At 44.5% G+C, this 13451-nt stretch overlaps 1 protein-coding gene across 1 annotated transcript in view; it reads right to left on the bottom strand.

Moving 5' to 3' along the window:
* The window catches only part of LOC105487294 (developmentally regulated GTP binding protein 1), a 38080-nt gene that overhangs the window by 11278 nt on the left and 13351 nt on the right, over positions 1-13451 (bottom strand). The window contains exons 4-5 of the mRNA XM_071080444.1: positions 13295-13364; positions 3598-3767 (exon numbers count right to left, since the gene is read on the bottom strand). Of these exons, the coding sequence (XP_070936545.1) occupies positions 3598-3767; positions 13295-13364 (240 nt within the window). The remainder of the gene's footprint in view (positions 1-3597; positions 3768-13294; positions 13365-13451) is intronic.

Raw genomic sequence — 13451 nt, 5'->3', positions numbered from 1 at the left:
TTTTAGTAGGAAATAAATGTTCAAACTCCAAGGAAGGTGTTACACGCTGAACTGTGTTCCTCCTTCCCCCACAAAATAATTCATATGTTGAAGTCCTAATCTCAGTATCTCAGAATGTGACTGTATTTGGAGATAAGAGTCTTTAAAGCGGTAATCAAATTAAAATAAGGTCATTAGAGTGGGGCCCTAATCCAATACTGGTGGTACTAATGAGAAAAGGAGATTAGGACACAGAAACACAGAGCAAACACCAGATGAAGTCATATCTGTAAACCAAGGACAGAAGCCTCAGAAGAAACCAACCCTGCCATCACCTTGATCTCAGACTTCCAGCCTCTAGAATTATGAAAAATAAATTTGTTATTTAAGCCACCCCATCTGTGGTACCATATTATGGCAGCCCTGGCAAACTAACACAGAAATAATCTTAAATGTTCAAATTCGAACATTAAGACAGGATAATGGGAAAGATGTTTTGGGCAAGACAGCTTAAACCTATGCCAGTCAAATCATCTGGAGTGTTAAATTTAGTAGGAAAGTCTCAGTCCTCAATTCTGACAGAGAAGCAGCATTTGACAGAACTGGTCACTCTTATCTGAAACACTTTACTTGGCTTCCAGCATTTCAAACTCTTTCAGTTTTCCTTCTCTCTCTTTGTCTAAGAAGTCTTATCTCTTTGAGTCTCTTTTCTTTTTTTCTTTTTTTTTTTTGAGACGGAGTTTCTCTCTTGGTGCCCAGGCTGGAGTGCAATGGCGCAATCTCAGCTCACTGCAACCTCCACCTCCTGGGTTCAAGCGATTCTCCTGCCTCAGTCTCCCAAGTAGCTAGGATTACAGGCGCGTGCCACCATGCCTGACTAATTTTTGTATTTTTAGTAGAGACAGGGTTTTGCCATGTTGGCCAGGCTGGTCTCCAACTCCTGACCTCAGGTAATCTGCCCACTTCGGCCTCAGCATCAGCCACTGTGTCTGGCCGATTCTCTTTTCTTTTTTCTTTTCTTTTTTTTTTTTTTTTGAGATGGAGTCCCACTCTGTTGCCAGGCTGGAGTGCAGTGGTGTGATCTCAGCTCACTGCAACCTCCTCCTCCCGGGTTCAAGCGATTCTCCTGCCTCAACCTCCTGAGCAGCTGAGATTACAGGCGTGTGCCACCATGCTCAGCTAATTTTTGTGTTTTTAATAGAGACAGGGTTTCACCATGTTGGCCAGGATGGTCTCGATCTCTTTTTTTTTTTTTTTGAGACGGAGTCTGGCTCTGTCACCCAGGCTGGAGTGCAGTGGCGCGATCTCGGCTCACTGCAAGCTCCGCCTCCCAGGTTTACACCATTCTCCTGCCTCAGCCTCCCGAGTAGCTGGGACTACAGGCGCCCGCCACCTCGCCCGGCTAGTTTTTTGTATTTTTTAGTAGAGACGGGGTTTCACCGTGTTAGCCAGGATGGTCTCGATCTCCTGACCTCGTGATCCGCCCGTCTCGGCCTCCCAAAGTGCTGGGATTACAAGCTTGAGCCACCGCGCCCGGCCTCGATCTCTTGACCTTGTGATCTGCCCGCCTTGGCCTCCCAAAGTGCTGGGATTACAGGCATGAGCCACAGCGCCTGACTCTCTTTTATTTTCTATCTATACTCACATCCTTGGTGATCTCAGTTAGGTCCATGACATTAAAGTTGATAATCACCAAATTTATATATCCAGTCTAGGTAATTCCTCATGCAGCCTAAATAATTCCTCATGCCTTTTTTTTTTTTTTTTAGTAGAGATGGGGTCTCACTTTGTTATCCAAGCTGGTTTTGAACTCCTGGGCTCAAGTGATCCTCCTGCCTCAACCTCCCAAAGTGCTGGGATTATAGATGTACAGTCATGAGCCACTGTGCCCAACCTACCCCACATGCCTTCTTGACAGAAACACCTAGATGTCTAACTGGCATCTAAAACTTAACATCCTGATCTTCTCCTTCCCTCCAAACCTACTCTACCAAAAGTCCTACCATTTTAGTAATAAGAGTTCATTTTTTTTTTTTTAGCTCAGGACAAAAAAAAAAAAAAAAAAAAAGTGGCTGGGTATGGTGGCTCACACCTGTAATCCCAACACTTTGGGAGACCAAAGCAGGAGGATAGTTTGAGGCCAAAAGTTCAAGATCAACCTGGGCAACATGGCAAATCTCCGTTTCTACCAAAAAAAAAAAAAAAAAAAAATAGCCAAGCCTGGAAGCATGTGACTATAGCCCTAGCTACTTAGAAGGCTGAGGCAGGAGGGTCACTTGAGCCCAGGAGTTTGAGCTAACAGTGATTGTACCACTGTACTCCAGCCTAAGCGACAGAATGAGATCAACCAGGCTGGCCGACATGGTATAACCCCGTCTCTACTAAAAATACAAGAATTAGCCGGGCACAATGGCAGGCACCTGTAATCCCAGCTACTCAGGAGGCTGAGGCAGAAGAATCTCTTGAACTTGGTCGGCAGAGGTCGCAGTGCGCCAAGATCGCGCCACTGCACTCCAGCCTGGGTGACAGAGCAAGACAGAGTGAGACTCCATCTCTAAATAAGTAAATAAACAAACAAACAAAAAACAAAACAGGCATCTCTGACTCTTTCTTTCACAATGCATACCCAATCCAGATGTAATTACTATCAGCTATTTCAAAATCTTTCCACAACCAACCACTTTTCAACTCCTTCACTGTCACAACCCTGGTCCAGGAAGCTATCACTTCTTGGTTATTGCAATAACCTCTTAAATTATTTCTGTTTCTGCTCTTAACCTACTGCAATCTATTCTCAACATAAGAGTCAGAATTATTCCACTAAAACCTAAGTCAAATCATGTTTGTGGGTCAGAACTCAACCAACAGTTACCCATCTCCTGTAAAGTAAAAGCACATATGTCCCTATGTTATGACTTCATCTCTTACTACTCTCTTACTTGCTCATTCTGCTGTTCCTCAAACATGGGAAGACATGCCCTGCCTCAGTACCTTTCCACTTGGACGTTTCCTCTGCATGAAGCAAATGCTCTTCTTCAAGATATCCACTTGGTTCACACCTTCATGTTACCTCAGTGAAGACTTCCCTGACCAACGTTCTTAAAACCGCAACCCTCACACCAACACTCTATCTCCTTTCCCTACTTTGTGTTCTCACATTTATCATTGACTAATACATTATATTTTACTCATTAATATTTGCTATTCTATCCAACTAGAAAATAAAAGCAGGGGGTTTCACTATTCCCTCTTCCATTCCTGCTCAGAGCCTAAAATAATGCTTGGCCCATGGTAGGCACTCTATAAATTTGTGTTAAATGAATGAAAACAGAAGACATTGGCGGCCATGTACTTTATGCAAGCATAATATTGGTTCACACTCCCATATCATCCCCAATAGATAATCCAAAAGAGGAAATAAGCAGCAAAGGTAAGTCTGAGACTGGCTCCTACCCTAATCTTGAAGTCTTTCTTGTCAGTCATTATGAAGTCACTGTGCTATCTCAATTAGTGCAGGGAAAAGCCAGGAAATTTTCCAATGTCAATGTCCATGCACCCTAATCCACTCCCCACTCCTATTCCTGCAGCAGCCTGCCCCATGTCGTCTTCCCCACTTACAGTGGCTGTGAGATTAATGCCTCCCTTGTCTTTCTTCTTAAAGCCAATGTTGGGGGGTTTGCTGTTCAAGCGAATGCCAAAGCCTTCCAGCTCATTTTCAATTATCTTCTTATGTCCCAAAGGTTTCAGGACATCCAGAACAATCAAGATCAAGTTACAGGTTCGGGCCACTGAAGAGTAAGAAAAAAACATACCCAAGAAAGTTCAATAAAGCCTTAACTAACCCAAATACTCAAGTAGAGGTGTTTTTCCCCCTACATTTAAGTGTCAAAGGATTTTTTTGTAATACATACATACATACATACACGAAGTTCTTATAGCTACAAAAGAGTTATACCAGAAGTCAATTTGCTTTGTATGCCATGAAATCAGCACATATTTGCCCAAGAGTTGATACATTTTCTGTCGCCCAGGCTGGAGTGCAGTGGCACAATCTTGGCTTACTGCAACCTCTTCCTCTCGGGTTCAAGCGATTCTCCTGCCTCAGCCACCCGAGTAGCTGGGACTACAGGCACGTGCCACCATGCCCAGCTAATTGTATTTTAGTAGACATGGGATTTCCTCACCATCTTGCCTGGGCTGGTCTTGAACTCCTGAGCTCAGGCAATCCACCCACCTCAGCCTCCCAAAGGGCTAGGATTACAGGCGTGAGCCACTGCGCCCACCCTTGGTTAGCATATTTTAAACCAAATTTAATGAGGTACAACTTTTTTTTAATTATATCCATGTTAAAGCACACAGTTCGATGGCAAATGTATATACCTGTGTAACCACCTAAGCAATCAAGACACGGAGTATTTCCATCACCTACAGCATTCCTTTGTAACTAACTCCTTTCAATCTTCCCCACTATTCCCAGCCAACCACTGATCTGCTTTCTGCCACCATAGTTTGCACTTTTTAGAATTTCATATAAATGAAATCATATAAAATATATTATTTTGGCACAGCACAGTGGCTCCTGCCTATAATCCTAGCACTTTGGGAGGTTGCAGCAGAAGGACTGCTTGGAGCCAGGAGTTTGAGACCAGCCTGCGCAACAAAATAAGATTCAATCTGTACAAAAAAAAAAAAAAAAATGTAGTATTTTGTGCCTGAATATCTTATTTTTATTAATACATACTTATATTTATATTGACTGAGACAGAGTATCACTCTATTGCCTAGGCTGCAGTGCAGTGGCATGATCATAGCTCACTGTAGCCTTTAACTCCTGACCTCAAGCAATCCTCCTGCCTTGGTCTCCCAAAGTGCCAAGATTACAGGCATGAGCCACAGTATCTGGCCTATTTCTATATTAAAATTCATTTGTCAAAAATTCTGCTTCCAGCTGGGAATGGGAGCTCACGCCTATAATCCCAGCACCTCGGGAGGCTGAAGCAAGAAGATCACCTGACGCCAGGCATTCAAGACCAGCCTGGTCAACATGGTGAAACCGACTCTACTAAAAATACAAAAACTGGCCAGGCACAGTGGCTTACATCTGTAATCCCAGCACTTTGGGAGGCTGAGGCAGGAGAATCGCTTAAACCCGGGAGACAGAGGTTGCAGTGAGCTGAGATTGCGCCACTGCACTCCAGCCTGGACAACAGAGCAAGAATCCATCTCCAAAAATAAGTAAATAAATAAAACATTAGCTGGCCGTGGTAGTGGACACCTGTAATACCAGCTACTCACGAGGCTGAGGCACAACAATCGCTTGAACCGGGGAGGCAGAGGTTGCAGTGAGCCGAGATCATGCCACTGCACTCCAGCCAGCCTGGGTAACAGCTCCATCTCAGGGAAAAAAAAAAAAATTCTGCTTCCATCAACTTTCTAGTTCCTCATTTTTTTAAATTCTCTTTTTTGAAGAGAAAGGTTCTTGCTTTGTCACTCAGGCTGGAGTGCAGTCGCATGATCATAGCTCATTATAACCTCTACCTCCTGGGCTCAACTGATCCTCCTGCCTCAGCCTCTTTGAATATCTCGGACTACACATGTGTGCCATGTCACATGACTATTTTTTCTTTTTTAATTTTTGTAGAGACAGGGTCTTGCAATGTTGCCCAGGTTGGTCTTGAACTCCTGGCCTCAAACAATCCTCCTGCCTCAGTCTCCCAAAGTGCCGGGATTACAGATATAAGCCATTGCACCTGACCCTCATTCTTTTTTTTTTTTTTTCCTTTGGAGATGGAGTAGAGATGGCGTTTTACCACGTTGTTCAGGCTGGTCTTGAACTCCTGACCTCACGATCTGCCCACCTCGGCCTCCCAAAGTGCTGGGATTACAGGCGTGAGCCACCATGCCCAGCCTCAGTGGTAGACTTTTTTTTTTTTTTTTTTTTTGAGACAGAGTTTCACTCTTGTTGCCCAGTCTGGAGTGCAATGGTGAGACCTCGGCTCACTACAACGTCCGCCTCCTGGGTTCAAGCAATTCTCCTGACCCAGCCTCCTAAGTAGCTGGGATTATAGGCATGGGCCACCACTCCCAGCTAATTTTGTATTTTTAGTAGAGACAGGGTTTCTCCAGGTTGGTCAGGCTAATCTCAAACTTTCAACCTCAGGTGATCTGCCCGCCTCAGCCTCCCAAAGTGCTGGGACTACACGCATGTGCCACCATGTCCAGCCTGATTTTATTTTATTATTTTTTAGATGGAGTCTCACTCTGTCACGCAGGCTGGAATGCAATGGCATGATCTCGGCTCACTGCAACCTCCACCTCCCGGGTTCAGGCTATTTTCCTGCCTCAGCCTCCCAAGTAGCTGGGACTACAGGCATGCATCACTATGCCTGGCTACATTTTGTATTTTTAGTACAGACAGGGTTTCACCATGTTGGCCAGGCTGGTCTCAAACTCCTGACCTCAAGTGATCCACCCGCCTCAGCCTCCCAGAGTGCTGCAATTATAGGCGTGAGCCACCATGCCTGGCCATGATTTTATTTTTATTATTATTTTTTGACACGGAGCCTTGCTCTGTTGCCAGGCTGGAGTGCAGTGGTGCGATCTCTCGGCTCACTGCAACCTCCGCCTCCCAGGTTTAAGCGATTCTCCTGCCTCAGCCTCCTGAGTAGCCGGGACTACAGGCGTACACCACCACACCCAGCTAATTTTTGTATTTTTAGTAGAGAGACGGGATTTCATCATGTTGGCCAGGATGGTCTCGATCTCCTGACCTGGTGATCCACCCGCCTCAGCCTCCTGAAGTGCTGGGATTACAGGTGTTTGAGTCACCACGCCTGACCTTATTATTACTATTATTATTATTATTTGAGACAGGGTCTCTGTTTGTTACCCAGGCTGCAGTGCAGTGCCATGATCACGGCTCACTGCAGCTTGACCTCCTGGGCTCAAGAGAGCCTCCCACCTCAGCCTCCCAAACACCTGGGACTACAGGAACACACCACCACATCCAGCTATTTTTTTTTTTTTTTTTGAGACAGAGTCTTGCTGTCACCAGGCTGGAGTGCAATGGTGCGATCTCGGCTCACTGCAACCTCTGCCGTCCAGAGTCAAGCAATTCTCCTGCCTCAGCCTCCCAAGTAGCTGGGACTACAGGCACGCGCTACCATGCCCAGCTAATTTTTATATTTTTAATAAAAATGGTGGGGTTTCACCATGTTGGCCAGGATGGTCTCGATCTCTTCACCTCGTGATCCGCCTGCCTCGGCCTCCCAAAGTGCTAGAATTACAGACTGTGGAATTACAGTGCTGGAATTACAGACTGTGAGCCACCGCGCACGGACGGCCAGTGATATCTTAGGCCCAGTGACTGAAGTGATAGAAAAGAGGTCAGAGAGGCAGCCAGGGGTCAGGTCATTTACGGTAAAGACTTTGGGTCTCATCCCAAATAATACGGGAAAACATCAGAAGATATAGCCAAGAAATGACATGATCTGACTTCTTTTTGTTTGCTTTCTTTGAGACAGTCTCACTCTGTCACGCAGCCTGGAGTGCAGTGGCATCTCACCTGACTACAACTTCCGCCTCCCAGGTTCAAGTGATCCTCCCATTTCAGCCTCCCAAGTAGCTAATTTTTGTATTTTTAGTAGAGATGGGGTTTCACCATGTTGGCGAGGATAATGTGGAACTCCTGGCCTCAAGTGATCTGCCTGCCTCAGCCTCCCAAAGTGCTGGGATTACAATTATGAACCATCATGCCTAGACTGATCTGACTTCTTATACACAATCATTCTAGCTGTAGTGAGAAGATACTACAGAGCAGCAGGATAGCAGCAGGAAGGCCAGTGATGGGGCTATAATGCTAGAGACAAGGCATCACGAAGGAAGTGACAATATAGGTGAAGAGTTTGGAGTCACTACAAATCAAAGGGGAAAAAAATAGAAGGTGTTGGGGAAAGTGGCCCATTATACAGAGAAAATTAAAATTGGATACCCTTCTAATATCATAGTAGTCTCCAGGTAAATAAAGGACCCAAAAGTATAGAAAACACAGGAGACTATATCTAAGACCTAAGGAAAGATAGGGACTTCTTAAATAAAACTTTAAAAACACAAACCATAAGAAAAAATAAACAGTAGGCCAGGTGCTCACACCTGTAATCCCAGCACTTTGGGAGACTGAGGCAGGCGGATCCCTTGAGGTCAGGAGTTCGAGACAAGCCTGACCAACATGGTGAAACCCTGTTTCTATTAAAAATACAAAAAAATTAGCCGGGCGTGGTGGCACACACCTGTGATCCCAGCTACAAATAAAGAGTAGATTCTAACAAAATTAAGGGTTTTTATTCAACAAATACCACCTTGGACAAAATTAATGGGAGAAGATATTTGTAATGTCTAAAGCAGTTTCTGCAATAATGAAAATATTCTGCATCTGTACTGTCCAATACAGTAGTTACTAGTCACGTGTAGCTAATAAGCACATAAAATGTGGCTTACATAATTGAGGAACTAAATTTTAAATTTTATTTAATTGTAATTAAATTTTAGTCACGTGTAACTAGTAAATATCATATTAGACAAAGTATTTAAGAGAAATTCTTGAAAAACAGTAAGACAACAATCACTGCCTGGGCAATATATCGAGATTCTACCTCTAAAAAAGTAAAAATTAATTAGCCTGGCACGGTGGTGCATGCCAGTAGTCCCAGCTACTCAGGAAGCTGAGGAGAGAGAGACCCTCTCGAGCTCAGGGTTTTCGAGACCATCCTGAACAACATAGTGAGACTGTCTCTCAAAAAGTAAAAAATTAGCCAGGCATGATGGTACATGCTGCCTGTAGTCCTAGCTACTCAAGAGGCTGAGGAGGAAGGATCGCCTGATCCCAGAAGATTGAGGCTGCAGTGAGCTGTGATCATGCCACTGTACTCCAGCCTGGTCAAGAGAGCAAGACCCTGTCTCTTAAAAAAAAGAAAAGGAAGAAAAGAAAGGCCGGGCACGGTGACTCAAGCCTGTAATCCCAGCACTTTGGGAGGCCGAGACGGGCAGATCACGAGGTCAGGAGATCGAGACCATCCTATCCTGTCTATCACAGTGAAATACTGTCCCTACTAAAATACAAAAAATTAGCCAGACATGGTGGCAGGTGACTGTAGTCCCAGCTACTCAGGAGGCTGAGCAGAATGGTGTGAACCCAGGAGGCGGAGCTTGCAGTGAGCTGAGATCCGGCCACTGCACTCCAGCCTGGGCAACAGAGCGAGACTCTGTCTCAAAAAAAAAAAAAAAGAAAAAAAAAAAGAAAATGTGCCATGAACTGAGAAGTATGATTAACTCGATCTTTTGATAGAATTTCCTCCTTAGCAGAGTAGCCAGGAAGTCAGTCACCTAACTCAATGTTTTTCACTTAAGGATGAAAAAGGGGGAAAAAAAGACTGGCTAGCCTCTAGATATATTTCAAAGGTAAAACCAACTGGATATAATAACGTAGTAGATGTGGGGGATGAAAGGGAAAAAAAGATTTGACCTAAAAGTTCTGAAGGATAAATTTGCCTTTACAGAGATAGAAAAGACTAAGGGAAGAGCAAGTTGAGGATGAGAGATCAATAATGTCTTTTTGTTTTTTAATTTTTAAATTTACTTTCATTTTTTAATAGAGATTAGGTATCACTATGTTGCCCAGGCTGGTCTCAAACTCTTAAGCTCAAGTGATCCCCCCCGCCTGAGCTAAGATCAAGAATGTAATCTTATACATGTTAAGTCTGAGACACCTAATTAGACATCCAAGCGGAGATATGTCGGCAGCTGATCTGCAGTTCATCAGAAGGCAAAATACTGCCACACATTTCATAATCATTAGAATATAGATCCAGACATTTAAAACCAAAGAACTAGATGAAATAACCCTCATTCGGCATAGACAGAGCAGAGACAGAGAAGAAAAGAAACTCCAAGATTAGGCATTGCGGCAATCCACATTTAGAGGGCTTGATGAAGGAGCAGATCAAGCAAAGGAGACCAGGAAGAAGCACTGGTGTCAGAGATCAGGTAAAGCAAATACTTCAAGGAGGGAGTGATCAACTGTGTTACTCTCTTTAGAAAGATGTGGACAATAAACTGGGCATCAGGTTCGACAATGGGGAAGTCATATGTGTCCTTGTTAAGAATAGACAGGAGTCGGGAGGGCCCGGTGGCTCATGCCTGTAATCCCAGCACTTTGGGAGGCCAAAGGGGGTGGATCACCTGAGGTTAGCAGTTTAAGACCAGCCTGGCCAACGTGGTGAAACCCCATCTCTACTAAAAATACAAAAATTAGCCAGGTGTGGTGGCAGGTGCCTATAATTCCAGCTATTCAGGAGGCAGAGGCAGGAGAATCACTTGAACTCAGGAGGCAGAGGTTGCAGTGAGCCAAGATCGTGCCATTGCACTCCAGCCTGGGCAACACAGTGGGACTCCATCTCCAAAAAAAAAAAAAAAGCAAACAGAATACACAAGAGTCTAAGAGAAAATAATGCATCCACGAAACAAGAACAAGATGCTAAAAAAAAAAAAAAAGGAAAAATCAGAAGACAGAAACAAAGTCTTAGAAATTAAAAACAATACTACAGCAGCAATACACTCAATAGCAGGATTAGAAGATAATGCTGAGAAAATCACTTAAAGAAAAAATTAAGAGACAAAAGATAATTTTAAAAAATTACAAGGGCCAAGTGCAGTGGGTCACACCTGTAATTCCAACACTTTAGGCCAAGGCAGAAGGATCACTTGAGCCCAGGGGCTCAAGACCAGCCTGGGCAAGAAAGCAAGACCCCTACAAAAAAAGTTTTAAAATTCAGCCCAGCACGGTATTGCATGTCTGTAGTCCTAGCTACTCAGAAAGCTGACATGGGAAGATTGCTTGAGCCTAGGAGTTCACAGTTATGGTGAGCTACATACGATCAGGCCACTGCACTCAAGCCTGGGTGACAGAGTGAGACTCTGTCTTTATAAAACAAGAAAGTTAAGAAAATTATAAACCCAGAAGTCCAGCATTCTATTAGCAGTCCTTCCATAAATACGGAACTCAGAGGAAATTATCAAAGAACACAGAAAAATTTCCAATAAAATGAAAGATATGAGTAGTGATGCTGAAAGAGTCTACCACACCAGGAAAGGGAGATGGAAATTAAAGAAAAAAAAAAAAAAAAGGCAGCCCAGGCAACATGACAAAACTCTCTCTCTACTAAAAATACAAAAAAATTAGGCCGGGCGCGGTGGCTCACGCCTGTAATCCCAGCACTTTGGGAGGCCGAGGCGGGCGGATCACAAGGTCAGGAGATCGAGACCACGGTGAAACCCCGTCTCTACTAAAAATACAAAAAATTAGCCGGGCGCGGTTGTGGGCGCCTGTAGTCCCAGCTACTCGGGAGGCTGAGGCAGGAGAATGGCGTAAACCCGGGAGGCGGAGCTTGCAGTGAGCCGAGATCGCGCCACTGCACTCCAGCCTGGGCGACAGAGCCAGACTCCGTCTCAAAAAAAAAAAAAAAAAAAAAAAAAAAAATTAGCCAGGTATGGTGGCACGCACCTGTAGTCCCTGCTACTCAGGAGGCTGAGGTGGATCACCTGAGTCCAGGGACTCCAGTGAGCCGAGATCCCACCACTGCACTCCAGGCTAGGTGATGGGAGTGAGAGTGAGACCCTGTTCCGACAAAAAAAAAAAAAAGGCTCCACCAAATATCCAGCAAGATAAATTAAAGAAAAGAGAGGGCCAGGTGCGGTGGGTCACGCCTGTAATCCCAGCACTTTGGGAGGCCGAGGCAGGCAGATCACAGCATCAGGAGATCGAGACCATCCTGGCTAACATGGTGAAACCCCATCTCTACTAAAAATACAAAAAATAGCTGGGCTTGGTGGTAGGCGCCTGTAGTCCCAGCTACTTGGGAGGCTGAGGCAGGAGAATGGCATGAACCTGGGAGGCTGAGCTTGCAGCGTGCCAAGATGGCGCCACTGCACTCTAGCCTGGGTGACAGTGAGACTCCGCCTCAAAACAAAACAAAACAAACAAACAAAGCCCAAACCAAGAATTAATTTGCTGAAGTAGCCTTTTTTTGATACAGAGTCTCGCTCTGTGGCACGATCTCGGCTCACTGCAAGCTCCACCTCCCAGGTTCACACCATTCTCCTGCCTCAGCCTCCCTAGTAGCTGGGACTACAGGTGCCTGCTACCACACTGGCTAATTTTTTTGTATTTTTAGTAGAGAGAGGGTTTCACTGTGTCAGCCAGGATGGTCTCGATCTCCTGACCTCGTGACTTGCCCGCCTCAGCTTCCCAAAGTGCTGGGATTACAGGCATGAGCCACCGCGCCCAGCCTGAAGTAGCTTTTAAGATCTTCCAGTGAGGGGAAAAAAGTTGGTCATTTATCAAAAAACAAAAAAAAAGTTCTAACTATTGGACTCAACAGCAATAGTAGATGCTATAAGATAGTGTTCTTCAAATTTCTGAGGGAAAATGACTTCTAATTTATAAATCTATAAATAGCAAAACTAATGACCCCAGTACAAGGGTAAAATAAAAATAACCTTCAAACATGAAAGGACAGCACTCTGGGAAACCAAGGCAGGCAGATCACTTGAGCTCAGGAGTTTGAGACCAGCCTGGGCAGCATGGTGAAACTTCCATCTCTACAAAAAAAAAAAAAAGAAAAAAAAAGAAAAAAAAATTAGCCAGGCATAGTGGCACACCCCTGTAATCCCTGCTACCTGGGAGGCTGAGGTGGGAGGATTCCTTGAACCCGGGAGGCAGAGGTTGCAGTGAGCCAAGATTGTCCCACTGTACTCCAGCCTGGATGACAGAGTGAGCCACTGTCCCCCCACAAAAAACAAAAATAAAAATGAGAAGACAGAAAAATTTACCTGTATCATTCATCTTCCCTGGGGAAGTTATTAAAGAATGTCTTTCAGCAAAACATCCAAAAAAGTAGACATTGCCTCTAGGAAATAGAAGATCTCACACAAGAAAAGAACAGAAAATCTCAATATGACGGCCATATAAAACGTCTAAAGCTGCATTGTCCAATACAGACTCCACTAGCTCCTTAATTGTATTAGGCACATTTCAAGAGCTCTATACCCATACATGCCTAGGAGCTACAATGTTGGACAGCACAGATTCAGAACACTGCTAACGTTGCAGCTGAGGTCCCTTCAAGTTTCACCTCTAATGAGAAGTCAGGTGAAACTATGCCCTTCACTGTAGTATAACCTCAAGCCTAGTAGTCCCTGACTAAAGGAATAGTACCAGAGAAGGGAATGATATCCCAGGATGGTGGCAAGTGCCACTCACCTGCAATGACTTGACGACCTCTACCTTTCCCATCCTTGGCACCTTCAATGATACCTGGGAGATCCAGGAGCTGCAAGATTAAGAATGGTGGAAGAGGATCAAAGAAAAAACTAGTTATACATTTGAAAATATTAAACAGAATTACTTTATTTCTCAA

The sequence above is a fragment of the Macaca nemestrina genome, chromosome 15 (genome assembly GCF_043159975.1).
Source record: "Macaca nemestrina isolate mMacNem1 chromosome 15, mMacNem.hap1, whole genome shotgun sequence".
Lineage (NCBI taxonomy): Eukaryota > Metazoa > Chordata > Mammalia > Primates > Cercopithecidae > Macaca > Macaca nemestrina.
This window is presented reverse-complemented; position numbering and strand designations above follow the sequence as displayed.